The following is a 27,353-nucleotide window of genomic DNA, read 5'->3' as shown; positions in this document are numbered from 1 at the left end:
AGAAAAAGCCAATAGTCCCTCAGTAAAAGCAAGTATATTATGTGCTTTACTAGGACACCACTTAGGCCACTATTTCGGTAATAGGGTACAGATTTCACTATAAGGTCTTTTACCTAGGTAGCTTTTAGATCTCTTGTCTTAGGTTCAAAAGAATTCTAAAGGCTCTTGATTATGTGCTTTACTAGGCCATTATTTCGGTAACGGAGGTTGGTTTCAGTGATCGGCCAGGTGGATTGAGGATTACATCATTGTATGCATAATATTGACTTCATTGTAATGGTCAGCATATCGTGAGGAACATTAGCCTATCTATATTCTATCTAGGAATAACGTGTGTACACAGTACACACAGCCTCTTTAGTGGTATTTATTGCTAGGTCTAGGATACTTGACCATTTTGGATCAATTTGAACCTATATCATCGATAGTGGGACATATTAAGGTACTACTAAAAAGACAAAGAACTATTTAGCAAATTTTCCCTATGCCTCCAAACTGTCAAGTTCGCGATTTGGAACACTGGTGAGCCACCAGAGTCGATGCCCCGGACCCATCTGTAAATTTCTGACAGTTTATCCTGTCTTCCTCTAGGGACCATCTAAGGGTCGATTTTTTTTTCCGACCATCACATTACTTACATGACCATCGTTTGAAACATCTGTACTTATAGGCGACCCAACCTCAGTGGTGCTCTGGTTAAATCGTTCGACTTTGGATCTGGAGGTTGGGGGTTCGAGTTCAAGTCAACTCATAATAGTATAGTTGCAATCATTGGGGAACGATATTTGTGACAAGCATGTATCACAGCATTACTAAGTGCCTAATTTACTATTAATTTTCATCTACAATTCTACACGTACCATCAATTTACACTGGTTAACACAGTTAAAAATTCCATATCTGTAGTAGGTGTGTTTTCTATTTATCTCGCGGACTCTAGGACTGGACTGACCTTAGTCTGGTCTATTCATTCAATAGAAACCTCATTTGTTTTCTGAGCTTTACGCTTTACGCAGACTCTTTTTTTTTCTCAACAATATACTGCCTTGAGGCCCTACGGCTTTGTGTACCAAGATTTGTTTTACTTTCTGTTACCGATGTAGGTCTGGATTTCCTATGACCATGTTTGCTTGGTTTAACTTCACTGTGTACTCCCCCATTTTGGCAGAAATCTACACAAAGATTTAAAGTCCAATTTTTTATCCAGCCTAGTTTACTTTGTGTACCAAGATTTGTTTTACTTTCTGTTACCGATGTAGGTCTGGATTTCCTATGACCATGTTTGCTTGGTTTAACTTCACTGTATACTCCCCCATTTTGGCAGAAATCTACACAAAGATTCAAAGTCCAATTTTTTATCCAGCCTAGTTTGCTTGGTTGGTAGCGCGTCTGCCTTGTAAGCGCTAGACCGCAGGTTCGATTCCCGCCCGGGGGCGGATTTTATCCTGAAGGGACTAGGTCCATTCTCGGAACGGCTGGTTTCTGTCTTCCTTCTTTCTTCGATTTCGGGATGATAAGACTTTAACATTTATACATAGTTCCCTTTATCAAACCTCTTTAAAAAAGCTCATTTTTTCAAGTGCATAGGTAACACAAAGTCGTGTGCTGTTCACGGCGAGGATTTCTTTTCTCATTTCAAACAAATGTGAGAACTTTTATACACCACACAGAGCAACTCGTACTTTTTCTCTCCACCTACGCGACTTGAATTCGTGGACGCATCGGTGGAACTTATTGTTGTGTGAAATCACGGGGGAGTACACAGTGAAGTTAAACCAAGCAAACATGGTCATAGGAAATCCAGACCTACATCGGTAACAGAAAGTAAAACAAATCTTGGTACACAAAGGAACTCATTTTTCACCCGGACCGTAACACATGATGAATGGTAAGTATTGACACGGCCCGAGTACACGAGGTAAGTGTGAGAGGATCTAGGCCTCGCATAAATCACAGCACATCAACAGATAATACGATAATGGCAATAACTCTATTATGTGAAATGGCCGGTGAAATCGACCGAGCTACCCATTTATCACAGTTTTCAAACCATGCGAGATGTGAGGATTTGATGGGAGAAACGTCCAGCTCTGGGTAAAGAGTGTAATGACCCCTACTACAAGTATTACACCTCTTGCCTGAGCTCCTAAAATGCCCAAATCTTTTGAATCCATTTAAAAATTATGAACTTTACAAGTAGTACACCCCTTCCTTATACTATAGCCGTTCTGGCAGGATTCTGGTATATTCTAGGTGGAGATGGGCGTGGATGTGATGATGGAGGTGAGATAGGTCCAATATCTGCGAGACCGAGACGACACAAGGGGATTTTTTTAAGACATAACTATAAGTAAATATCCAGTTAGTATAGTAAGAGTTGAAATACATAGGATGTTAAATAAAAAACTTACTTAACCAATAATCACTTGTTTATACTGCTCGCATAGGACATTTTTTGTTTGTTTGACATTTGCGTTCCCACGGGGGTATTTTTTTTTTTTTTTTTTTTTTTTTTTTTTTTTTCGGAAATCGGGCATAGATTTTCCTCCAAAGAAAAAAAAAAGTAATACCTAAGTAGTTACTATTGTATTGTAGCTTTTATATCATGTGTAGATTCAAAAGAATGTTTCAAAGGGCGACCCTCTTGATTATGTGCTTTACTAGGACACCACTTAGGCCACTATTTCGGTAATAGGGTACAGATTTCACTATAAGGTCTTTTACCTAGGTAGCTTTTAGATCTCTTGTCTTAGGTTCAAAAGAATTCTAAAGGCTCTTGATTATGTGCTTTACTAGGCCATTATTTCGGTAACGGAGGTTGGTTTCAGTGATCGGCCAGGTGGATTGAGGATTACATCATTGTATGCATAATATTGACTTCATTGTAATGGTCAGCATATCGTGAGGAACATTAGCCTATCTATATTCTATCTAGGAATAACGTGTGTACACAGTACACACAGCCTCTTTAGTGGTATTTATTGCTAGGTCTAGGATACTTGACCATTTTGGATCAATTTGAACCTATATCATCGATAGTGGGACATATTAAGGTACTACTAAAAAGACAAAGAACTATTTAGCAAATTTTCCCTATGCCTCAAATTAAAGTTCTGAAAGAGGAGAAATGTTAAAGAAGAAGGAGACAAATGAAAAGAATAGAAGAAAAGGGGGAAGACATGATGGGAATGATGATGAGAACATTCACTCACACATTCACACTGCACGGTTAAGGGGATAGTGGGACACGGATAGTGGGACATATTAAGGTACTACTAAAAAGACAAAGAACTATTTAGCAATGTTTCCCTGGTGCCTCCAAACTGTCAAGTTTGCGATTTGGAACACTGGTGGGCCACCAGAGTCGATGCCCCGGACCCATCAGAGTAAATTTCCGACAGTTTATCTCGTCTTCCTCTAGGGACGATTTAAGGGTCGATTTTTTTCCGAACATCACATTACTTACATGACTATCGTTTGAAACATCTGTACTTATAGGCGACCCAACCTCAGTGGTGCTCTGGTTAAAGCGTTGGACTTTGGATCTGGAGGTTGGGGGTTCGAGTCCAAGTCAACTCATAATCATTGGGGAACGATATTTGTGACAAGCATGTATCACAGCATTACCAAGTGCCTAATTTACTATTAATTTTCATCCACAATTCTATACGTATCATCAATTTACACTGGTTAACACAATTAAAAATTCCATATCTGTAGTAGGTGTGTTTTCTATTTATCTTACGGACTCTAGGACTGGACTGACCTTAGTCTGGTCTATTCATTCAATAGAAACCTCATTTGTTTTCTGAGCTTTACGCAGACTCTTTTTTTTCTCAACAATATACTGCCTCGAGGCCCTACGTTTTTCATTTGGGCGTAGGGAGAGTGGCAATAATTAATAATTCACATTATGCGTGATTATTAGACTGAAAATAGCTAGGATTTACCACCAGTATAACCAATCTATGTATGGTAGATTGTAGAGCTAGGGCGAATTTTTCAATCTATCCTGTTCACTGAAACCTCTCTCTGTTCGAACAATTGCTCGCGAGAGAAACCTATTGAAAAGTCTGTCTGGAGGGTGTTTTAGATTTTATTGTTCTGAAAACTTTTGCCTTTTTGCCTCGACTATCTCTTGAAAGTTGTGCAATTTTCATAGATATGTAAAACAGAGTGTAGGTATATACATACCTACTAGGTAAGTGTCTAATGTTTGTCCTGTCTGCACTGAGAGAAAAATTGGGTGCCACAAGTTAAGGTGGAAGAACTCTATTATTGTGTTATTTCCCCTCATTATTAAGGTTGTTGGAATGCTATTAATGTCAAGTTTCCCGATATAGAATTCCATATTAGAGTTACGGAACCCAGTCAGTCAATTAGGCTTCCAGCACCCTAGTTTTTTTTCAGTTTATGATGGTGGGTAATGGGCTAGAGTACGTACCTCATAGTAGAGAGCCTATAGGAGACAGAGAACCTTGACACCGTATCTGCCTAGGTTCCACATTACCTGTAACAAGCGTAAAGCAGCCACCAGATGTTTCAGGAAACATTTTCATCATAAAGATGACGACGATGATGATGACCACCTCTTTTTCCACCCTCGGCCCAAGACTTCCTAGTAGCAATATGGTAGCTCATCGAACCTTAACACACTGGCTGGACAGCAACCTCCGTAGCTGAGTCGGTATTACCTTAGATTTGCAGAGTGGAGCTTTTTGCGTTCGATCGAAAGCAGCTACTTTTTAGTTCGACCAATGGCGGCATTTATAGAGTAAAAAGAAAAAAAAATGGACGAGGAAATAATAAAGGAGGCTTCAATGGTGAGATATCCATAAAAAATGTGAAGATGCTTTCAGCTGTCTCAGGCTGACTCCCGGGTATACAATAATGGGAGATTTCCTATTACAATAATGGGTTGACAATTTAATACCCATAAACGAATTGATTTGCAAAAAAAAATCCTTTTTGGATCAACATGAAGTTCAAAGTGTTGATCTGTTGATAGCTGCTCCGACACAAATTAAAATAAGATTATTTTCGGTCAGATTTTTTCACAGGAGTCAACGTGTTGAGATATATTCCCAGTTGAGGGAGGGGTTATGGCTAATTAACACACACGGTGCCATAGCTAATTACTACATGATAAACGTATTGAACCACTTGGGTAATTTAGAGGGTTAGGTAGTAATTAAAATCAATTGGTCACACTGACACGTATCCCCTTGTAGGTGTAAGTGCCATATGACAGAATATGTAGAAATATAAGTACATCTTTTTCCTATGTTACCAACCTATATTAAACTGTTACCAACCTATACTGAGGAGTTTTAAAAGAAAAACGACTCAGCCGGAAATCGAACCGGAGACCTCCGGTATGCTGGTGTGATAACCACTCAGCCGCGGACATTGCTTCATTTTTTATACCATTCAAAGATAAAAAGATTTCTTAATTTGCCTGAACTTAAACTTGACTGTAAAGTTTCATTGTCTTATGGCTACCCCGAAGCCTCCTGGGCAAATAGATTTGAACTTTAAGACCAATACGTGTCGGGGTATACCTACCTTATATTGTTTATTGAAACATTTGAAACCTAGTTTTTTTTTTTCGTTCATCTGAGGAATGAAAAATGATCACATTCAAATGAAATTCTACTCTCGTTTATATATATTAATTTTAATTGTTCTTTGAAGAAAAAATAACCATTCTAAAGAATAGCTAGCGCGTGAAAAATCAATTCGGGATCAATGGAAAAAAAAAATGAAAGGGTGAAAAAACGTTTTCGAATACGAAATCAGTTGGAAAGGTAAGAAAAATGCGTGCAAAATTACACTGCCACATTTATTTGGAAAAGTTTATTGGAGATTTGACATTTTGATAAGAAAAATGTTTAGCATTTTCATATACTGTTCGGAATTCGAAAAAATAAAATAAAAAAAAAAAACATTAAGTACCTATAGGTAGATAGGTAGGTACCTATTGTGTAGGTGTATATATGGGATTTATCATTCAGTTTATCATAGAGCTAAAAAAATAACTTTCAGGCAAAAAAAAGAGCTCATGCATTATTTTAAAAGGTAAAAGTGACCTAATATGAACCTGGAAATCACAAACATACATGCATTTTCCCGACACTTAAACATAGAACGACATTAACGCATATTCAAAAAATGTAAATACACATTACAGATTTTTTTATACAGTCATGATGGAAAAAAAAGTTTATTTTTTTCACAACCAAGATCTTACCGTCCCAAAATCGAAGAGAAAACAGGATAGAAGAAAGCCAGCCGTTCCGAGAACGAACCTTACCTGTTTAGGATAAAGTCGACCCGGGCGGGAATCGAACCCTTTGAATCCAGCACAAATACCACTGGACGAGATTAATCTACAAAATCAAACTCGTCAACCTGTCCATTATCATTGGATGTGCCTATCTCTACCATAGCGGTATCTTTTCGTCTAAAATCTAGCTTTCCATATGACTTCCTAACACACTTATCTATCACAGGACTGTTTTCATCTACCAAATCAAATACTTCATTTGATACAGTAGGTGCAATACTTGCTTTTACTGAGGGACTATTGGCTTTTTCTAAGAGACTGGGAGGATTGTGATGTTTATGATCTGATTTCTCAATTGAAGTATTCAATTCTGAGTTGGCTATAGAGGTGAGATCTATTTGCGACTCTGATTGTTTTGGTAATCCTGTGGCATTTGTTTCCACTGTAGATTCTCTATCATTTTCTTGTTTGCTGTAACTATCACATGCAGTATTGCATCACCTACATGAACACAAACAAAAAGGTGATCATAAGATAGTGAAGGCGAAACAATTGTGACTGATCTAGACTTCAGTTTATTGTGTATCAAACTCGTCAACCTGTCCATTATCATTGGATGTGCCTATCTCTACCATAGCGGTATCTTTTCGTCTAAAATCTAGCTTTCCATATGACTTCCTAACACACTTATCTATCACAGGACTGTTTTCATCTACCAAATCAAATACTTCATTTGATACAGTAGGTGCAATACTTGCTTTTACTGAGGGACTATTGGCTTTTTCTAAGAGACTGGGAGGATTGTGATGTTTATGATCTGATTTCTCAATTGAAGTATTCAATTCTGAGTTGGCTATAGAGGTGAGATCTATTTGCGACTCTGATTGTTTTGGTAATCCTGTGGCATTTGTTTCCACTGTAGATTCTCTATCATTTTCTTGTTTGCTGTAACTATCACATGCAGTATTGCTATCAGTTTCTTTCTGGCTATCACTATTGTTTTCTTTCTTGCTTTGACTGTCACTGTTTTCTTTGCTGCCTATTCTCGTAAAATTACCTTCACCTACGTTGGTTTCCATGATGTTTAGAATCTCTGCACCATTTTCCTTACAAGCTTCTTCTACATCTGCCGCATCTACTGGTCTGGACTGAGGTATATGAGTTTCATTAGTATGTATAGAGTTTTCCTTCACACAGCCGATTTCTCTTATGGGCGAAAGAGTTGGTGATTTTTCTGTCATTTTATCTACAATGTGATGACTGTTTTCTAACTGCTGACTTTCTACTTTACCAACCTCTTCTTTAAGTAAATGATTTGGTGATTTTGGTGTTCTGTCTAAAATTAGGTGGCCACCTTCTAATTGCTTACAATTTGTTTTACCAACTTCTCCTACGGGCAAATTTTCCTGCATTTTGCGTACAATCTGACGACCACTTTCACCTTGTCCGCAAACTTTACCCTTCTCACTCGGCACGATAATTTGACTACTACTTTCTAGCTGTCCGTAAACTTTTCCCTTCTCGGCAATGTGCTCCCCCAAACACTCCACTTTCCCGGGCGGGGGAGTCACGTAATTGGCCACGTTGTGCACCAGCGTGGCAATGATCTTGCTCAATTCTTCCTCACGGTTCTCATCTCTCCTACCGTAGGAGGAGGAGATGGGCAAGGTAAAGTCCGGTCCGTAGCAGCTGAAATCTTCACACTCGTCTGGGATATCGGTGGAGATGGGCGTGGATGTGATGATGGAGGTGAGATAGGTCCAATATCTGCGAGACCGAGACGACACAAGGGGATTTTTTTAAGACATAACTATAAGTAAATATCCAGTTAGTATAGTAAGAGTTGAAATACATAGGATGTTAAATAAAAAACTTACTTAACCAATAATCACTTGTTTATACTGCTCGCATAGGACATAAAAACCCCTTTACTCCAGCAGTAGGCTACTAAAGCTAGGAAGTGGAATGAAAATAGTAAGAGTGTATTGTTTTATTTCGACTGTCGCAGTAGGATGTGTAGTCCCTTTACCTCAACATTTGAATATTGCACCACTTTGATAACAAGGTAGTTAATATTATGTGCATATTGTAGATGGAAACACAAAACACAGAAACACATGCAGACATAAAAACACAAAATACTTACTTGGTCAATAAAATACGCCAGTCCTACCCTGACAACTAACATTGACCTTACCTTGCAGTGTTGTAGACATTGTAGCCTCCACCTCCTAGAAATAAGCTAGGCAAAGACCAGGATACAAGATGCGATATGACGGTGCCAAATGCTTCACTGGACACATTGAAATCACCTAGCTCATCTCCTGTGATACATGAGAGAAAAGAGAATTGGTAAAATTTATGTGGTTAGCTACGTGTCTAACATTCCCTTCTAACATTCAAACGATAATAATGTCAGAATAATCCTCTTTTTTTTTTGCTTTATATGAAAGAAAAAAAATCAAAACTTACTCGCTAAACTGTCAGCTCCACATTGTACCACAAGACAGTCTGGTTGGTAAGTTTCCTGTATGACTTTGATGACACTATAGAATACACGCAGGTATGATTTATCACTTGTTCCAGACTGGAATGGTACATTGGCTGTGTAGTATTTGCCTTTTCCTGTGCCTGAAAATATAAGTTTATGATGTCACAACTCTTTGAACTTTTTCATTAGAACGGCAATTAAAAATTGAATTTTCAACCTTTTAAAGTTACTTTTTCGGAGTTTTGACCTTGGAATTTGGATTTTTCACAACATTTTACGTAGGAATCAACCTTTTATTAACAATATTTTTCCAATTGCAACTCCTCCATTGTAACAATCGAAGAGCAGAGGACAAGATAGAAGAAAGCCAGCCGTTCCGCGAAAGAACCTTGCCTTTTAAGTATAAAGATTGTACCGGGTGCGGGAATCGAACTCACGACCTAGTGGTTACAAAGCTGCTACCTTCCAAGCTAACTAAGCTGGTGTCAAATACTTTAATATTCTAAAAATAAAATTTACTTCAGATTTGGATTTTTCACAACTTTTTACGTAGGAATCGACCTTTTATTCATAATTTTTACCCAACTGCAACTGCTCCATTGCCCCAACACCTAACCCTCAGAGTGGGCTTTTTCTGTACGGTCTACAGTACTATTTGCATCAGTTTTAACTTCTCTAAAAACACGTAGTAGGTTGCAAAACCCCTTCATAAAAAACAAGGTCATACAAATACGTTTACAAAATGCAGAAGGTGACTAAGGTGATTATTTCTCTACCCCATGTTTTAGGTATATCGCCACCTTAGAAAATAAAACATACCCTGTTTACACTGCAAGAATGAGACTGAAAAGTCCCTTTACTCCCGGTCTAGGTTGTGATGTTAGGTAAATTTCTGTGAATGATGCCATCCTCCACACCAGTTGATGGCAAACTGATATTTGCCCGATATTAAACCTTTGGCAGCTGTCAAAGAACTTCCTGCTACATGAGATATGAATGAATACATGTCATCTAGGATCGGACAGTCTCCAGTCAACCCTATTTCTTCCAAGTCTTCTTCTTTTCTGAAATGAAATAAAACAATAAAATCAGTTTTTTTCTTTGCCTTGAATGTTCAGACGGACTCTGCATTTTTAGTTGGCTTTTTAATAAGCCTTGGGGTGATTGCTTTGGGCTACAAAAATTGAACAAGTGGTTGTCCTTTTCACTCAACTTTTATTATTTCTTCAGCCAAGGAGATTTCAGACTTATGTCCTCCCCAACCAGACTGAGCTACAAATAGGACAAACTTACTGTGTTTTTATATCCCTGATTGAGTCAATATACAGTGTGGAGTGAAACTCGACTAGCTCTTCATACATAGCGGGTGTAGATCTTGTCACAGTCATTTCATTGAACAGGTCATAGGATTTGATCAGCTCAAACACCAGTTGAGCTCGATTCTTGATGTGCTCTATCTTACTGAGCTCCAGAATAACATTCTTGTCATAAATAAACAGGACTTGGTTCTTTTCTTTGGTTTTCATGGTTTTGGGAAACTTTTCCTCTGGGTCTGAATAGTGCAGGGCTTTGGAGGGCTTAATGAAAGGGTTGAAAAGGCGGAAGTTATCACAGATGGATGTTTAGGTTGTGTCCTAGAGTAATGTCCTCTTCTACACGCTATGTTAATGTAATAAAAGATTAAAAAGGTGGATATTTTACTTGAGAAAAAAGAAAAAGAAAAGTCCAAAACCGAAAACGAAAACCGCAAATCGCAAAACCGTCAATCGTCAATCCGTCCACCGTCCACCGTCCACTTTTTAAGCTTGAATTTTGAACTTTTTTGAATTTGAATTTTGAACTTTTTCAAATATTCAAAATGGCGCCAAAACATTTGAGTACATAAAAAAGATTCGTTTACAACTTTTTTTTATCGCCACCAGAAACTTGGATTATTTTGACCCCGTAATTTATTTTATGGTTTTTATGGATACCTATTAAAAATGAGAAAAATAATCGAAATTAAATTAATTATTTTAATTTAGAGGATACCTATCAATGATTTTGAAATGGGGCACAACCAAATGACAATTTTTTTCGAGGTAGAGTCCTATTCCGATGTAAAAGTACCCAAAAAGTGCATTGGCGCACTCAAAAACATCCAAAACGGTCCCTAAATCCCCTAAAATGTCGCTCAAAGGTCGCAAAAAAAAAATAACGTTGAAGCAGCCATGGTTTACGACCTCGCATGAACTGACGTCATCACGAAAAAATGGCTGCCCGCGAAAATTTTTGCGTTTCAAAATTCGAAAATTTCAAACGAAGATTTCTCATCTTAGGAAGCCTCAAATGAAATTTTAAGCATTTCTATTGAGATCAGCGTGTTTCGAACTTCCTTTATCAGCGAAGAAAAAAAAAGTGGTTGAGCCCCATTAAAATCCAAGATTCAGCATCGATTGTTGTGCATAATTTTTAGGTACCTAGGTACATAAAAATCTGTGCATAAATTTTCATTAATTTTTCAACGAGCAAAAAAATAAAAATAAATAAATCATACCCTGTCTGAACTCTAAAATTCTAGAAGATAGGGATCTTTTTTATCTAAAGATCTTCTTAAATTGCCATAAAAAATGGGTTTTCTCATTGGAGAAGCTCCTATTAGACGGACACTAAAGTATTTAAACGCAGGACGAATTGTGTTTAAGGATAAAATCAAGATATTCGCCATCAATTACAATTTTAACGCTGAAAATCACCGGGGAGCTAAGTAAGTAACCTGCTTCTTATACCTACTGATAACAATTTTGGTTCCATCCTATTGGTATCTACAGTAAACGGTAAACCTCTTTGACAAAGAACACTCAAGCCGGGGAATAAAGGTTCATGGTTAAATACTTGTTGACATTGACCTCTAAGACTTTTTAAGCATACCTGCCTACTAACTCGTAAGTATCAAAACTATCAAGACAAGCAACCAATTTAATAGAATAAAAATGATTTCACATAGCAATAATTTCATTATTTTCTTTGTTTCAGGGAATTTGTGTTCTGGCATTTTACACAAATTCAATTTAAAAATCCAAATGTGCAACTTCAAGTGTTTAAAAATATGACACCAACCCCTTTCATCACAACTTACCTAGGTAAGTACCTTCCCTAATAATGAGAAACAAAAGAAGTGGATTCTCATACAGACCTTGTTACCTCTCCATCTACCATGTTACCTCCCCATCAAATGCATTCTGTCATCTCACTTCCAACTTCTTTTTATTTTCAGAAAATGGATCAGAAATGTTGATAGATGTAGACAATAAAAGCAAAGATGAAATACATGATCATGTACTCAAAGTCCTTGGAAAGTCAGAACAGGTTTTGAAAGCAGAAGCCATTGCAAGAGAGAAGAAAGACAACCCTGCCAACTTTGGGTTCAAATGTGAAAAACACTGCATTTGTCAGATTCCTGGACAAATCACATGTCCTGGTCTTGTAAGACTACCTGACTCTATGAGGGGAAAGAAAGTGAACCCTCAAGGCTATTAAATTCCCAATGTCAAGATTAGATGTGGTCTACTGTCAGTTTACATCTCTCCACAAATTGGATGAAAGTTGTTTAAAAAAAGTTAACATACATCAGCTTTTTTGGGTTGTGGAACAATGAAACAAAATGAACCAACTTGGAGGACACTGTGTTTATTTTCAGAGCTTTCATTCAGAGTTGTTTCATACATCTTCATCACTCTCCTTAGTCATCCATGTTGAATGTTTTTATCAGATGTTAATTAATTGTAGAACACACCTATGAAGGCAATGTGGGTTATTCTCTGCCTGACTGTGCTCATCATGAGCATTGTTAGTTATTCCAAGGTTATGGCATGCTTGTGAAAATCCTCTGGTAGAAAAAAAAAGCCATTGGGCATTTCTATAGAGCCACTGGTTGTAACCAGCCTGAAGCTGGTGTTAGTATTCTTGAATAGGTACATAATTTCACTATTAAAGAAGAAGAAAGAAATAATTTTTGAGGTAAAAAAAAAGTTTAATAGCATTAAAAAATAAATTAAAACGAGACACAAAATACGGAGACAAAAAGAATATAAAAATGTGAAACAAAAATCGAACGCCACTGCCCCCTGAACTCCTCTCACCTCCACCACTGCTCCCAGAAGTCCCCGCCTTGAGAACATTGGCATATGAGCCTCCACCTCCAGCAGCAGACTCCAGACCAGCGATCTTCTGATTCAGCAGAGATATCAGCTGCTCCTGCTCCAGAAGCCGTTTCTCCAGTTGAGCCACATACCTCTCAACATCAATAGAGCACCTCTCCTTGTCATTGCTAGTCAAACGGTTAGAATCAGAGAAGGTTTCATCAATGCTAACATTAGCGTTTGTCATTGTATCGATAAAAGGTAATCAATAAGTATGTCAATGGGTAAGAAATATGTATCACAGAAATATCACAGGTAAACAAAACAAATATATAAGAAATAAAAGATAGATATGTAATTTATGTACAGTACGTTGACTAGAATATTATCAGAGAGTTTAACAGTTAGTTATAGATCGATATCTATTGATATGTATAGTTATGTTCTCACAATAGAAAATAGAATAGAATTAGAGACTCTATTTGAAAAAGAAGTGAAATAAAACTAAAATGTTGATAGAACTGATAACAATTTGAGAAAAAAAAAATGTCAATACCTATGTCATAAAATGGCCCATCAGCCAAAACAAAGGCTTATTTTTATAAAACTTACCAACATCATTCAAATCCCCTGTGTTTGGATAGAACCCAACTCCATTCCTGTGCAAGGAAAATGTGAACACTTTCTGGGTGGATGAAAATGCATTTTCTACACCATTGCCTGCAAGTAAGAAGTCATGAACAATGTTAATTTTATTCTGTTGAGACTAACCAAGATTTTCCCAACCTACTGTGATTCCAAAAAACATGGCTAAAAAACTGACTCTATTTTAAAATAATGACAACTTGATATACTTACTAACCCAAATAAAAAATTTAAATTTTTAGTAGATACAAGATTTTCATCAGAACAAATTAGTTTAAATCAGTGAAACTGAAAAGACTGGGTTCTCCTGTTGAACTCTTCTACAAATTACATCTGCATTTTGAAATTTGCACCTTATTTGAAATTATCTATGGCCCTGGGTAATGCCCGAATAACACAATGTTACCTACCATGGTGTACATCTAAGTCTATGTACAGAATTCTATCAAACTTTTTAGACAGTTGTAGGATGGCCAGTACAATATCATTCACATAACAAAATCCTTCTGCCAATTCCATATCAACTAGGTATAGGTACCTAGTTGTCCTCCTACCTAGATAGTTTTCAGCTTGAAGATTTCGTTATCTGTTCAACAGTTTGCGCAAATGTTTAACCAGGACTAGATCAATTTAATTTATTAAGATGTTATTTGTTCTTGTTATACCCTAAAAATACACAGAGTTTGATCAACTAGGTTTTATACAAACTGTACTACTACTGATACCTTTGAGTCTTTTTACAATTCATGATTTTGTAAACATTCCATAAAATAGGATTTTTGTACAATTTATACACCAAAGATGATACATCATGGGGTTCAAAAGTATTGCTCATATCCAATCAAGATTTATAGGAGCTGCAAGTTTTCTTCAATAGGGTATCAGCAAGATCTTCTTTGGATTTTTCCATCATCTTCAATTTGGCTTCTATTTCTTGAATTTTTGACATTCGGCTGTAAGCAGAAAAAATACAGTTAGTACTACTTTTTCCTTTTCCTGAGGAAACAAGAAGGCTATTCCATTAAAAGTTTGCTATTAACCTGACGGTTTTAATTATAGTCAGTGAGAGTGAGAAAGAGCTGTGAGGTAAGAAATCTGATAGCTAGATGTATTTTATTATTACTTACTTCTTGAGTTCTCTTTTATCTTGTTCATCCTTTTTGACTCCTATCAGGACAGGTAAATTCAAATTCACTTTAGATTTCTCCATTTCCTCCTGAAATGTTGAGACAAAGGTTAAATTAACAAAAATAATCTCATCAGAAAATTAGTGAGAGAAGCTAACAGTGGAAGACGGAGGGCAAGTATTATTTCACTACTAGTAATTATAGTGAAAACTATTCTTTAGATTCTAAACTTGAGAGTCTAAAGAATAGAGGAACAAACTTCCTTGCCATGCAGAAGGTGAAGAAAAGAAGTAAAAATTCTCTTTAACACCCCCTTCCTGACCCTAGCTAAATAACCAAATAAGATTAAGCTACCAACTAAAAATATGGGGGGGGGAATGTAAACTAATCACAGCTACCTTGCTCATGTTGTGAGCATACTTCACAACAATCACCCGTGTTCCCAATTTGGAAGCATTCAGTTTGCTCATACACTTGGCAGCATTTGCTTTATCCTTGTATGTGACAAATGCATATCCCCTAGGTTGGCCTGCCAGAGGTCCAGTTCGGTGAAAGAGCATGTCAAATTTTTCCAGTTTTCCAAACGATTGAAGGAGTTTCATGAGTCGGAATCAATTTATCATGAAACAGAGAGAAAGTTCAATTGTGTTAAATAGAATACATTGCAAAACATCACTTTACGTTTCATGAGTCGGAATCAATTTATCATGAAACAGAGAGAAAGTTCAATTGTGTTAAATAGAATACATTGCAAAACATCACTTTACTTTATAGAACCTAACAGACCTGTAATTTATACTGGCATTTAGCCATTACAATAGATCATCTATTAAGATAATTTCCAAATGCCCTCACAATCTTTGAGTTAACCACCTTGTTTATAAATTAGTATAACCATAAGTCATAGGTATGTACCAATTTTCAAGTACTTTTATCTAAATACTCACTCCGTAACTCTGATGTCTAGATTTCCTATCCACAATCTTCTCTCATTGGTTTCTTCCTGAGAACTACTAGGTCCTCCCTCGGTCATTTTCTTCTGAAAAGTAACAGACATTCACAGTCATATTATTGAGATAATTAAATTTGAGGCTTTATTTAACATTAAAATACACTTTGGTGAATTTGAACAGGAAAACTGTCAAAGTTTGAGCTCTGATAAAACCAAACAGTGACTGCTTCCTCAAAATTCCAATTAGTGGCCTACCTCAGTGACATGGTGGTCAAGACACTCACCTGGTAAACAAGAGGGTGTCTTAATCCCAGCTGAGGCATGAAATTTTATCTTCATTTATTTGAGAATTGGACCACATAATAATAGAGCTCTAAGGGTTAGGTGGTAGAGAACGACTCCGGTGTTAACCTCACCTAGTGGTTATCTTCCACTCAAGAGTCTATTATTATTATTATTTACATTTTTGAGGAGTGAATAGGTATTGCTGCCTTTGAGAGGTAAGTAGAGCTACATAAGTCTGTAGAGGATGCAACTGGACAGTACACAACAGAAACTAGGGATGGACCTGACTTACGTCCTTGTCTGCCATTGTACTCGGGGACGGATGTCAACTCCAACAATTTCGACAGGGAGAGTTCAAGCCATCGGGAACTTTTGGAGGTGATTCTACAAAATCTGTGTCAAGAGAAGGAGATTTACATCACCGCTATTCAAAGAGATTGCTAATGGCAACAATCTTTACACTAGAACTAGAAGTAGAAGAGAAGAATTTGAAAATTTGAATTTTGAATATATTATTTTTGAATTTTGCACAAACACAAAAACAGTGTTGTCAGATTTCATTTTGGAAAATCGTAAACAAAAATGCTGTGTTGCCAAATCTCCCGTGCATAATGTACAGATCATTTTTATGCACTAAAGTGGTTCTCAAACAGTGCCTTTATTATAAACCCGAAAACAATGATATTATTTTGAAGTGGAATCCATTTCATGAAGACACTAAAGTGGTTCTCAAACAGTGCCTTTATTATAAACCCGAAAACAATGATATTATTTTGAAGTGGAATCCATTTCATGAAACTATTTGGTTGCAAAGTTATAACAAGGTATCCAAAAATTTGAGTAAAAGTGGTGCAAAGTCACCTCAGTTTACGGTACCTTATATTTTTACGGACATCAAAAATTGTCAAAACTTCGATTCACACCCTCTGGGAAGATTAGTCAACTGCTGATTGCTAAATAAGACTGTTCTACTTTAGGAAATAAATTATTGTACACCAATTTATTAACAAATAATGTCATTTATTCGAAATAAAATTATATTCTGAGCAAAATTAATTTCAAAACCACCAAAAGAGTTTCCTCAACTTTACAAATAAATAAATAACTATGTGGTAGATTCCTAATATGTTTAGGTACTATATATTTTTTTGGAGTTCATTCATACCTACAACCTACCAATCTGATAAAATGAAAATACCTTTACCATTTTCTTTGGCATACTATTGGAGTTGTAGATTTGTATAAGCTTAACCCAACTTTTAGAGCCAATTGCCCTTACACCTAACCCTCAGAGTGGGCTTTTTCTGTACGGTCTACAGTACTATTTGCATCAGTTTTACCTTCTCTAAAAACACGTAGTAGGTTGCAAAACCCCTTCATAAAAAACAAGGTCATACAAATACGTTTACAAAACGCAGGAGGTGACTGAGGTGATTATTTCTCTACCCCATGTTTTATATCGCCACCTTAGAAAATAAAACATACCCTGTTTCCTGTTTACACTGCAAGAATGAGACTGAAAAGTCCCTTTACTCCCGCAGTTTAAACAAGGTCTTGGTTGTGATGTTAAGTAAATCGACTAGACAATACTTCAAAATGTATCTTTACATCAATGCTATAGGTACCTACTTATAAATAAGTGATAGTGAGAATTTCGCCTGAAAAGTTCACACAGCTCGATCCAGCAGACCATGGGTATTAGGTAAGTTGACCACACAATACCAAGGCGAGTCTTTTGAGTGCATTTATTTTAGCCTCATAAGTTATTCCTGTTATTCCCGTTTCAAAACAACTCCAGTCCAACACTGCACTTTTTTCAGTCAGTGTTACATGTGGGAATCACCTCTTTCAGTCAGTGTTACATGTGGGTACCGCCTCATTCAGTCCGGGTTACAAATGGGTATCACTCCCACTCCCACGCCACCTTCATGGGCACACATGGGAGCTACAAACGCCCACGAGTCAGTACTTGGATCATAGACTTCTACTGTGGGCAGATTGGACACTCCATCGTAGCCCCCTATTGCCCACAGTTTGCCCATGTTTGCTACGAGGGCTACACGAGATCGCATGACGTTCATTGAGGCAATCATCTTCCATCTGAAACGACAAGGGAAACAACAATAAAAATATTAGACCGATTACATTAGGTACTTTCATTTCATTCCTATGGGATAAGGAAACTAAAACGGCACAAACGACATGAAAAAAAAAAAAGCAGAAAGACACTACCAGTCACGTGAGCTCAAGTGACGTGATAGTAGTTTGGCTGTGCCTGAACGAAATTACCTACAATATTGTTGGAAAACTTTGAACTACATCTTTCTGACTCCTCATGAGCTCACGTGACGACCCCTCCCACTCCCCCTACCCAACCCAAAACCAATCAACCAAAAGCTCTTCTTCTTTCTTCGCCCTTTCCCGTGTACAGACGGGATCGGCGTTTTTCGTCAGCCTCTCAATCAGCCCCAACTAGGGTGATTGCTTTGGGGTGACACTTGGTTTTAGCTAAAATTTTTACGAGTGGATGCCCTTCGCACTCAACCTTTGCTATTTCTTTAGCAAGAGAACTTTATCAGCTCTTGTAAAAAAGAAAGTAAAAAAAAAACTTACTCGTCAGTTATAGGATCATACATCTCGACACTCTGCAGGAATATAGCACCATCGTACCCACCACACACATAGATCTTGTTATTGAGAGCTGCCACCCCCAGTCTACATCGCTTGGTTAACATCGGCTTTACCGACGTCCACTCGTCTGTTTTCGGGTCGTATCGTTCTACCTGTGAATGGGTGAGAAGTACGAGAGTTCAAATTTACGCAGAGTAATGACACAGAGTAATTTCCCAAAGAAAAAAAATGCACTCATTGACTCAGAGACCTTACTTGTCTTGGGTTTGATCCCCGAAAAAAAAAAAAAAAAAAAGTAAAAATGTACACAAGTCGATTGTCTGCCACCCCCAGTCTACATCGCTTGGTTAACATCGGCTTTACCGAGGTCCACTCGTCTGTTTTCGGGTCGTATCGTTCTACCTGTCAATGGGTGAGAAGTACGAGAGTTCAAATTTACGCAGAGTAATGACACAGAGTAATTTCCCAAAGAAAAAAAGCACAAATTGACTCAGACACCTTACTTGTCTTGGGTTTGATCCTCGAAAAAAAAAAAGTAAAAATGTACACAAGTCGATTGCAAATTTCAATGGCTTACTTTCTGGTATTATCGTAGCGTGTTGAACCTGCACATAAATAGGAAGTATTGTATCTCTTTTCGTGCATTTGATGAGGCACATACTACGGGATAGGCATGGGTATGACACAGACCACACGAGTCTATCGTAGCAGTTGTTCCGTCGCAATAAAAAAGGGAGATGAAACACTTATTGTAAACAGAATGATCATGTCATTAAACCCATAATATACACAAGACTTTGTTTAGAGTGCTGGGGTAAAGGGACCTTTTAGTCTAATTCGAGCAGGATAAACAAGGTATGTAATGTACGTTATATTCTATTTTTTCACCCCTCAGAGTTCTAAACCCGATTCTTCCCTTTACAAGACCAGTGTCACACTCACCGAATCAAATATCGACAGACCATCGTGCCCACCCAGCGCGTACACATACGAATCAAACGCGATCACTCCTCCTGCACTCCTATGCTTCTGCATCGATTTGACTATCCGCCACTGATCTTTATCAGGCTCATAGCACTCCACTGTGTTCAGAGAGGACACTCCATCATATCCTCCACACACGTACAGTTTGTCATTGAGTGCAGCTGCACCTACAGCACTGGAAATCGAGGGGAAAATCATTTTTGGTTTTATTGGTCTTTTTATCCAGAAAAAAAAAACGTCTCCCTGCCTGGTTATGTTGGAGGATAGCATAGGAGCGAGTAGATGAAATGCATTTTGATTATTTGAAAATAACTGGAAATGGAGCTACTTTTTAACAAGTTTATGTGATTGCTTATGGAAAATATTGGAGATTTAGACCAGAAAAGAGAATTGTTTCTCGCCGGCCTGGTTAGCTTTGAAGGTAGCACGTCCGCCTGGTAAGCGTTCGGTCACAGGTTCGACTTCCGCCCGGGCGAACTGTATCCTAAAGTCCCAAGTGGCTTTCTTTCACTCTGTCTTCCTTGGCTCTTCGAAGCAATAAGACCTTCGTTCTTCAAATTCCTTCTATCAAACCTAAAAAAGCCAGCCTAGTTAGCTTGGTTGGTAGCGCGTCTGCCTTGTAAGTCTCTCTTAGATTTCGGGACGATAAGACCCTAGCAGTTACAGTTCCCTCTACCAAACCTCTTAAAAAAATAATATATATATATAAAAAAAAAATCGTCACACCTTACCTTCGTTTGAAGCACATCGGGGACACCTTGTTCCACACGCGTCTCACCGGATCAAACTCCTCCACCGTACTGAGTCGCTCGGAACCGTTGTAGCCACCGAACGCGTACAACCGGTTCTTCATGACGGCCACTCCAACGCGGGATCGCAACATGGACATGGCTTCGGCCATCTGCCAGCGGCCTACCAGCGGATCAAACACTTCCACCGTACTCAACGAATCACCCGCCTTGGTCAGACCTGGAGGGGGAAAGTCACAAAAGATCTCATCAGGTCGCAGTGACATAGGGCGTTTATTAGAGCCGATGACCCTACTTATAACTTATACCCGACCTAGAGGGGGGTGAGTATGAGTTGAATTATGTTATAGTCTACTCTCGATAGTTCAAACCTTCGATAATCAAATCAATCAAATCGTGAATTTATTTGTCAGAGCCTTTTTACAACTTTTTGTGGATATCACAGCATTACTAAGTGTTTCCTCTTCGGCCATCTGCCAGCGGCCTACCAGCGGATCAAACACTTCCACCGTACTCAACGAATCACCCGCCTTGGTCAGACCTGGAGGGGGTGAGTATGAGTTGAATATTGTATAGTCTACTCTCGATAATCAAATCGTGAATTTATTTGTGTTAAAGCAGAGCCTTTTTACAACTTTTTGTGGGTATCACAGCATTACTAAGTGTTTCCTTTACAATCAATTTCCATCTTTCAATAATCTTTTTACACTGGTAATGCCGCCACTGATCGCTACTCGATTAAAGTGGTTACTTAATTGTCCTCATGAGCCTGTGTGCACCCTGAACTCCAAGCACAGAGCCGAAAAAACTTCGACCCCACCGGAAATCGAGCCCGGTACCTTCAGCGTGCAAGCCTAGTGTGATACCCACTCGGCCACGGAGGTTGCTCCTATTTAATAACGTTTTTCCCCTTTGACCAAAGTATTCAACCATTTGAAATTTTAAGGCATTAAAAAAAAAAAAAAAAAAATGGTACCTAGGTACAGCAGGTACACACAAAAATTTTACTATGATTAATTATCCCCTTCCCTGGGCCCGTGGAAACTTGTGAGTTTAACACGATTTTTTTTTTTATTATTATTATTTTTTTCCAAATGTCCTTTAGGCAATGTAAGTAGGTACTTTAAATGAGAGTGTTTCTATTACACAAGACACGATTTTTTTTCCGAACGACAAGAGGGAACCCTTCTCAAGGACCTTTAGATTAGACAAAGGACTCACCTCCTACAGCGAAGATATGTCCCATCACATAGTTACATCGGCGGGGCGTCGTCTTCTCCCCGGCCAGGAGAAACCTCCGCTCCGGCATCAAATGAAAGTCTCTCGCCTCGTCCACCAGATCGCGGCACTCGTGCGAGGATCGTATCAGAGCCTCGGTGGCTACTCGGTCAGCCAGGTAGTGGGGGGAGAGGAGGGGCAGACGCACAGCTGCCAGAAGGCGGGGGAGAGAGGGAGCACGCTCCGATGCGTTGTGCTTTACCCAACGCATGACTGCTTCGAATACCTAGAAGAATAGAATCATCATCAAATATTAACACTCGTATTTATGAACAAGAATGATCGTTCTTAGATCAGTCTCAAGTCAAAATTGACCTATCAAATGCCTTGAGACTATGCTTAGCACGAACTTAAGAGCCAGCATTTTGTTCATAAAATAATATGGGTGTAAGAGTCTCAAGTCATTCCAGAAATGGATCGACTGTGAACACTCAGAATAGAATATACCTTGTGTATCCTGCTCGAATGAGACTAAAAAGTCCCTTTACCCCAGCAGTCTAAACAAGGTCTTGGGTATTTTATGGGTTTAACAGCACAATACCTAATGTTTACAACAGAAGATAGAAGGAGAATATTTTTGAAGTACGAGTATACCTTTGTGGGCGAGGAGAAGAATTTTTCGTCATTATATCTTTGTGGGCGAGAGGTTGTACACTCATGGTCCCTAGTTCGATTCCCACCACTTTGAAATAATTTACTCTGGCAAGTAACGACTCTCCGTGACCGAGTGGGTATCACACTAGGGTTGCACGCCAAAGGTTGCGGCACTCCCGGGTGTGATTCCCGGCGGGGTCGAAGTTTTTTCTGTTCTGTGCTTGTATTTCGGCCTTAGCCTCGTGAGGACAATTGTGTAAATAAGCACTCTTCCTTTGAGCTTCCCACAAACAACGAAACATGCAGTCTCAAGTATTGTTGCTTTTTTTTAGTCTCAAGCATTGTTGTTCTTTTATCATTACCATTTGCTATCAAAATAAAGTTACCTGTTCTTCTGACATGAGATGAAGTTCACTTCGCTTGACAATGTCATTGACTTCATTCACCCCCAATCCAATGAACTCGTCGGACATTGAGACTTCGTGGAAATATTGTTGCACATATTTGTCGGCGGCTTCTGAGAGTTGCAAACAATTGAGCGTGTCTGCAAATTGGCGAATTCCTGGAAACAAATGTAAATTGTTTCATTTAAAATGACAGTGAAACGCTCATCTTTTAAAAACTTGAAGAAAAAAAAAATGAGAGTAGGCAGGATGAAAAGGAATATACTCTTCGTGGAAATATTGTTGCACATATTTGTCGGCGGCTTCTGAGAGTTGCAAACAATTGAGCGTGTCTGCAAATTGGCGAATTCCTGGGAACAAATGTAAGTTGTTTCATTAAAAATGACAGTGAAACGCTCATCTTTTAAAAACTTGAAGAAAAAAAAAATGAGAGTACACAGGATGAAAAGGAATATATCCTGGTTAGATCCTCTTTGAATAGAACTTATGGCACACATATTTATGTAAGTACCTTGTAGATTTGTAAAAGCTTATCCCTTCCTTTAGGAATGTTTGCCCCTACACCTAACCCTCTGAGTGAGCTTTTTGTGTATGGAGTTAAGAAAAAGTTAAGCACACAAGTAGGTACCTACCTACTTGGAACTTTGTAAAAAAAAAAAAAACACACACACACACAGTTTCCAACTTGATCTTACCTAAAACATTATTTGGGTGAAATCGTTTCTTGAGAAAGTCTGCACAGGCATCAGCCACTTTTTGCATTTGTAGAAACGAGGCTACAACCATGAGGGATTGCACATTCTGAGAATGAATTGTAACACGACCACTATATGCAAAATTGATGAGTGCCTCCATAGCCCTGCAAGAGAAGAGTACATAGTAATCTTAGGAACTCCAGTCACATATGTGGTACTCTGAAAATAATATACTCTGGTTAGATCCTCTTTGAATAGAACTTATGGCACACATATTTATGTAAGTACCTTGTAGATTTGTAAAAGCTTATCCCTTCTTTTAGGGATGTTTGCCCCTACACCTAACCCTCTGAGTGGGCTTTTTGTGTAATGAGTTAAGAAAAAGTTAAGCACACAAGTACCTACTTGGAACTTTGTAAAAAACACACACACACACACAGTTTTCAACTTGATCTTACCTAAAACATTATTTGGATGAAATCGTTTCTTGAGAAAGTCTGCACAGGCATCAGCCACTTTTTGCATTTGTAGAAACGAGGCTACAACCATGAGGGATTGCACATTCTGAGAATGAATTGTAACACGACCACTATATACAAAATTGATGAGTGCCTCCATAGCCCTGCAAGAGAAGAGTCCATATTAATCTTAGGAACTCTAATCACATATGTGGTACCTACTCTGAAAATAATTTGGGGTGCAATAATAGGTGCCTAAGTTGTAAATTGTGGACTTCAGTATTTTTCTTTTTTTTTAGGAAAGGCATCCATCCCACATACTAAATCAGACATTAACCTTCCACTGAAGGGTCAAAGGGTTGCTCAGGTCTAACCTTACAGTTTTCATTACTTTAAAAGATTGCACAAATCACTGGCTGAAAAACTTACACAGCATCAATCCCCTGCATTGTGATTTCTCTTTGCTTACTCTCTGCCATATCAGATGTAAACATGGCTTGGAAATATGGTATAGTAGCAGCTAGCACAATTCTATGGCACGTGAATGACTGGTCGTCAACCTGAGAATCAAAAGTACAATAGCCAGCCTAGTTAGCTTAGTTGGTAGTGCGTCTGCCTTGTAAGCGCTGGGCCGCGGGTTCGATTCCCGCCCGGGGCGAATTTTATCCTGATGGGATAATGTTTGTTCTCGGAAACGGCTGGCTTTCTCCTGTCCTGTCTTCACATTCTCTCTTCGATTTCGGGACGATAAGACCATAGCAGTTACAGTTCCCTCTGTCAAACCTCTTAAAAAAAAAAAAAAAAAGTACAATATTATAATATTAGGGTCATTTAAAAGATTGCACAAATCACTGGCTGAAAAACTTACACAGCATCAATCCCCTGCATTGTGATTTCTCTTTGCTTACTCTCTGCCATGTCAGATGTGAACATGGCTTGGAAATATGGTATAGTAGCAGCTAGCACAATTCTGTGGCACGTGAATGACTGGTCGTCAACCTGAGAATCAAAAGTACAATATTATAATATTAAGGTCATACACAAAAAGCCAAATCCCAGGCTTAGATGTAACAGGCCTACAGGATGGGTTAAGCTTATGCAAATCTCATATTAGGATCAAATTTGTAAGTAGTCATGATATGAGTGTTTAACCCTCTTTTTATTTTGTAATTAATCTTCTGCCTTTAACTAAGTGGTCTGTGTCATAGCATGTCCATCCACATCTCTCTTCAGACAGATGATAGGCTGATAAGAGTGATAATGATAGAGACACAATAAAACTCAATACACAAGAACAATTGAAAGTAACCTAATGAAATATTTACTACTAATTTTTTGATTACACTAGGAATCTAACCCTGGACCTTCTGCATTGCCAGCAAGCAGCACTGCAGCAAGTGTATTACCACTGGGCTAATCATTACCTTAATGGTGACATCACATGGGTTAAGCTTATGCAAATCTCATATTAGGATCAAATTTGTAAGTAGTCATGATATGAGTGTTTAACCCTCTTTTTATTTTGTAATGAATCTTCTGCCTTTAACTAAGTGGTCTGTGTCATAGCATGCCCATCCAAGAGCACATCTCTCTTCAGACAGATGATAGGCTGATAAGAGTGATAATGATAAGAGACACAATAAAACTCAATACACAAGAACAATTGAAAGTAACCTAATGACATATTTACTACTGATTTTTTGATTACACCAGGAATCTAACCCTGGACCTTCTGCATTGCCAGCAAGCAGCACTGCAGAAAGTGTATTACCACTGGGCTAATCATTACCTTAATGGTGACATCACAGAGTTTCCCTTGTCTCCGTATTTCTTCCATAACAGGAAATCCTTGTGAAAACAGATCCAGCTGTTGGAACACAAGACACTCGTCCATTGTGGAGGTTGTTGATGTGACAAAGCTAGGCGAGACACTTCTTTTGATGAGTTTGCTCATTTTCAAGTTCCTGATGTAATCTACAGTTGAAGTATCTGGATTTGGCTCCAGACTAGGATGTTTCAGAGGATCCATGGTTCTGAAATAGGAGGGAAAGTCTTATTATAGGATCTTGTTGATGGCATAACTACACTTGCTCTTCAATAAATTTATTACAAAGTATGTGGGCTTTTGGGAAGATGCTTTAGCCAGCTCCAAGAGTGTGTTAAGATGTGAGGAAAAACCTTCTGGCAAGATAGCTGGAAAGGTCTAAGATACCTTCCTCCTATTCTGGGTACTAGGATTGTGATCGTTCTCACCTGTGATCAGTTTCTGGTTTCTGGACAATTTAGAATTGAAAACTGGAAGAGAAACTCATCGTATGGCTATATTAATGTTAAAGCAAACACCATTTTAAACTGGGAAAATCATCAGAGATATTTTTAATTTCCCGTTCGACGTTCGAAAACCGAAAAGAATGGAAAAATGAAAAAATCACTAGATTTGAAATCAAGTTTTTTTTTATCGAGAATCGAGATTCGAGATTTATTTGCGTGTGAAGACGGCTACTGTTTTCACTGAGGCTCAGCAACTTTTAGGGCTCGTTTACATTTCAGGATAGAGCTGTACGAAAAAGTGGTGTGTTGAGTTTTTTGAATTTCAGAAATTTTTCACAATTATTCATAAAAAGAGGTGTTTTTATGATTGATTAGGTGAAAATTCAGCTTTTCTGTCGGGCTCCAGACTAGGATGTTTCAGAGGATCCATGGTTCTGAAATAGGAGGGAAAGTCTTATTATAGGATCTTGTTGATGGCATAACTACCTGCTTGCTCTTCAATAAATTTATTACAAAGTATGTGGGCTTTTGGGAAGATGCTTTAGCCAGCTCCAACAGTGTGTTAAGATGTGAGGAAAAACCTTCTGGCAAGATAGCTAGAAAGGTCTAAGATACCTTCCTCCTATTCTGGGTACTAGGTTTGTGATTGTTCTCACCTGTGATCAGTTTCTGGTTTCTGGACAATTTAGAATTGAAAACTGGAAGAGAAACTCATCGCATGGCTATATTAATGTTAAAGCAAACACCATTTTAAACTGGGAAAATCATCAGAGATATTTTTAATTTGTAATTTCCCGTTCGACGTTCGAAAACCAAAAAGAATGGAAAAATCACTTGAGCAAATTTGAAATTTGTTGTTTTTTACCGAGATTTATTTGTGTGAAGACGGCTACTGTTTTTACTGAGGCTCAGCAACTTTTAGGGTTCGTTTACACTTCAGGATAAAGCTGTACGAAAAAGTGGTAACCTCAGTGTTGAGTTTTTTGAATTTTAGAATTTTTTCACAATATTATTCATAAAAGGAGGTGTTTTTATGATTGATTAGGTGAAAATTCAGCTTTTCTGTCGAAAATTTTGGAAAATACATCGATTTTTTTAAACATTCTCCTTATCTCTATTCTGGGAACCCCTGTTTTGCCTAGCTGCATAAAAAGTTGCTCTTAATTTGTTGACAGCTTCTCACTTGTACAACTCACTTTTTAGAAAAACACCGTTCTTCGGTTCTTCCTTGGATCTAGCACAGGGGAGCGTGTTGAGGACGAGATTTTTCGAGAAAAATCCCATGACAACAGTAGGGGGATGGGATTTTATTTTTCATAAAACGTCCCTTTCCCACCATAAATTCTTTGTTTATTTTTGACTTGTAATATTTTATTTTCTGT

The 27,353-nt window shown here is 38.1% G+C and overlaps 4 protein-coding genes across 4 annotated transcripts; 1 reads left to right on the top strand and 3 right to left on the bottom strand.

Moving 5' to 3' along the window:
- Nucleotides 1-5,980: 5,980 nt before the first annotated feature.
- Nucleotides 5,981-10,586, bottom strand: LOC103507650. The gene is made up of 6 exons (XM_026822469.1): nucleotides 10,071-10,586; nucleotides 9,666-9,841; nucleotides 8,759-8,917; nucleotides 8,484-8,610; nucleotides 6,886-8,053; nucleotides 5,981-6,411 (listed from the first exon to the last, which is right to left on the bottom strand). Exons 1-6 carry the CDS (start codon nucleotides 10,301-10,303, stop codon nucleotides 6,385-6,387), a joined length of 1,890 nt encoding a protein of 629 aa, XP_026678270.1. The 5' UTR covers nucleotides 10,304-10,586; the 3' UTR covers nucleotides 5,981-6,384.
- Nucleotides 10,587-11,295: 709 nt separating this feature from the next.
- On the top strand, nucleotides 11,296-12,739 carry LOC103507645 (probable 28S ribosomal protein S25, mitochondrial). Its single transcript, XM_008472145.3, has 3 exons — nucleotides 11,296-11,523; nucleotides 11,793-11,899; nucleotides 12,034-12,739. The coding sequence occupies exons 1-3, from the start codon at nucleotides 11,387-11,389 to the stop codon at nucleotides 12,294-12,296; spliced, it is 507 nt and encodes a 168-aa protein (XP_008470367.1). The 5' UTR covers nucleotides 11,296-11,386; the 3' UTR covers nucleotides 12,297-12,739.
- A 1,317-nt stretch (nucleotides 12,740-14,056) lies between these two features.
- LOC103507644 (probable RNA-binding protein 18) lies at nucleotides 14,057-16,432 on the bottom strand. The gene is made up of 5 exons (XM_008472144.3): nucleotides 16,200-16,432; nucleotides 15,618-15,709; nucleotides 15,069-15,282; nucleotides 14,671-14,759; nucleotides 14,057-14,496 (listed from the first exon to the last, which is right to left on the bottom strand). Exons 1-5 carry the CDS (start codon nucleotides 16,212-16,214, stop codon nucleotides 14,385-14,387), a joined length of 522 nt encoding a protein of 173 aa, XP_008470366.1. The 5' UTR covers nucleotides 16,215-16,432; the 3' UTR covers nucleotides 14,057-14,384.
- Nucleotides 16,433-16,906: 474 nt separating this feature from the next.
- Nucleotides 16,907-26,147, bottom strand: LOC103507643 (kelch-like protein 18). The gene is made up of 10 exons (XM_008472142.3): nucleotides 25,954-26,147; nucleotides 25,490-25,733; nucleotides 24,569-24,699; nucleotides 23,701-23,864; nucleotides 22,530-22,705; nucleotides 21,493-21,775; nucleotides 20,254-20,491; nucleotides 19,481-19,697; nucleotides 18,521-18,690; nucleotides 16,907-18,007 (listed from the first exon to the last, which is right to left on the bottom strand). Exons 2-10 carry the CDS (start codon nucleotides 25,727-25,729, stop codon nucleotides 17,788-17,790), a joined length of 1,839 nt encoding a protein of 612 aa, XP_008470364.1. The 5' UTR covers nucleotides 25,730-25,733; nucleotides 25,954-26,147; the 3' UTR covers nucleotides 16,907-17,787.
- Nucleotides 26,148-27,353: the final 1,206 nt, after the last annotated feature.

Source organism: Diaphorina citri, unplaced genomic scaffold (genome assembly GCF_000475195.1).
Source record: "Diaphorina citri unplaced genomic scaffold, Diaci psyllid genome assembly version 1.1 scaffold331, whole genome shotgun sequence".
NCBI classification, from domain to species: domain Eukaryota; kingdom Metazoa; phylum Arthropoda; class Insecta; order Hemiptera; family Psyllidae; genus Diaphorina; species Diaphorina citri.
This window is presented reverse-complemented; position numbering and strand designations above follow the sequence as displayed.

Bases quoted from the DNA above. Each gene is read 5' to 3' on its own strand.
- LOC103507645 (XM_008472145.3), top strand. From the start codon at position 11,387: ATGGGTTTTCTCATTGGAGAAGCTCCTATTAGACGGACACTAAAGTAT. The intron at 11,524-11,792 runs GTAAGTAACCTG...TCTTTGTTTCAG, and splicing joins GAAAATCACCGGGGAGCTAA to GGAATTTGTGTTCTGGCATT. The intron at 11,900-12,033 runs GTAAGTACCTTC...TTTTATTTTCAG, and splicing joins TTTCATCACAACTTACCTAG to AAAATGGATCAGAAATGTTG.
- LOC103507643 (XM_008472142.3), bottom strand. From the start codon at position 25,729: ATGGATCCTCTGAAACATCCTAGTCTGGAGCCAAATCCAGATACTTCA. The intron at 23,865-24,568 runs GTAAGTTTTTCA...CTTCTCTTGCAG, and splicing joins ATGCAGGGGATTGATGCTGT to GGCTATGGAGGCACTCATCA. The intron at 18,691-19,480 runs GTGAGTGTGACA...ACCCATTCACAG, and splicing joins GTCTGTCGATATTTGATTCG to GTAGAACGATACGACCCGAA.
- LOC103507650 (XM_026822469.1), bottom strand. From the start codon at position 10,303: ATGAAAACCAAAGAAAAGAACCAAGTCCTGTTTATTTATGACAAGAAT. The intron at 9,842-10,070 runs GTAAGTTTGTCC...ATTTCATTTCAG, and splicing joins ATCAGGGATATAAAAACACA to AAAAGAAGAAGACTTGGAAG. The intron at 6,412-6,885 runs GTTGACGAGTTT...GATAATGGACAG, and splicing joins CATCCAATGATAATGGACAG to GTTGACGAGTTTGATTTTGT.
- LOC103507644 (XM_008472144.3), bottom strand. The intron at 15,283-15,617 runs GTGAGTATTTAG...CATGATAAATTG, and splicing joins CTAGACATCAGAGTTACGGA to ATTCCGACTCATGAAACTCC. The intron at 14,760-15,068 runs GTAGCTGTGATT...TCAACATTTCAG, and splicing joins ATGCTCACAACATGAGCAAG to GAGGAAATGGAGAAATCTAA.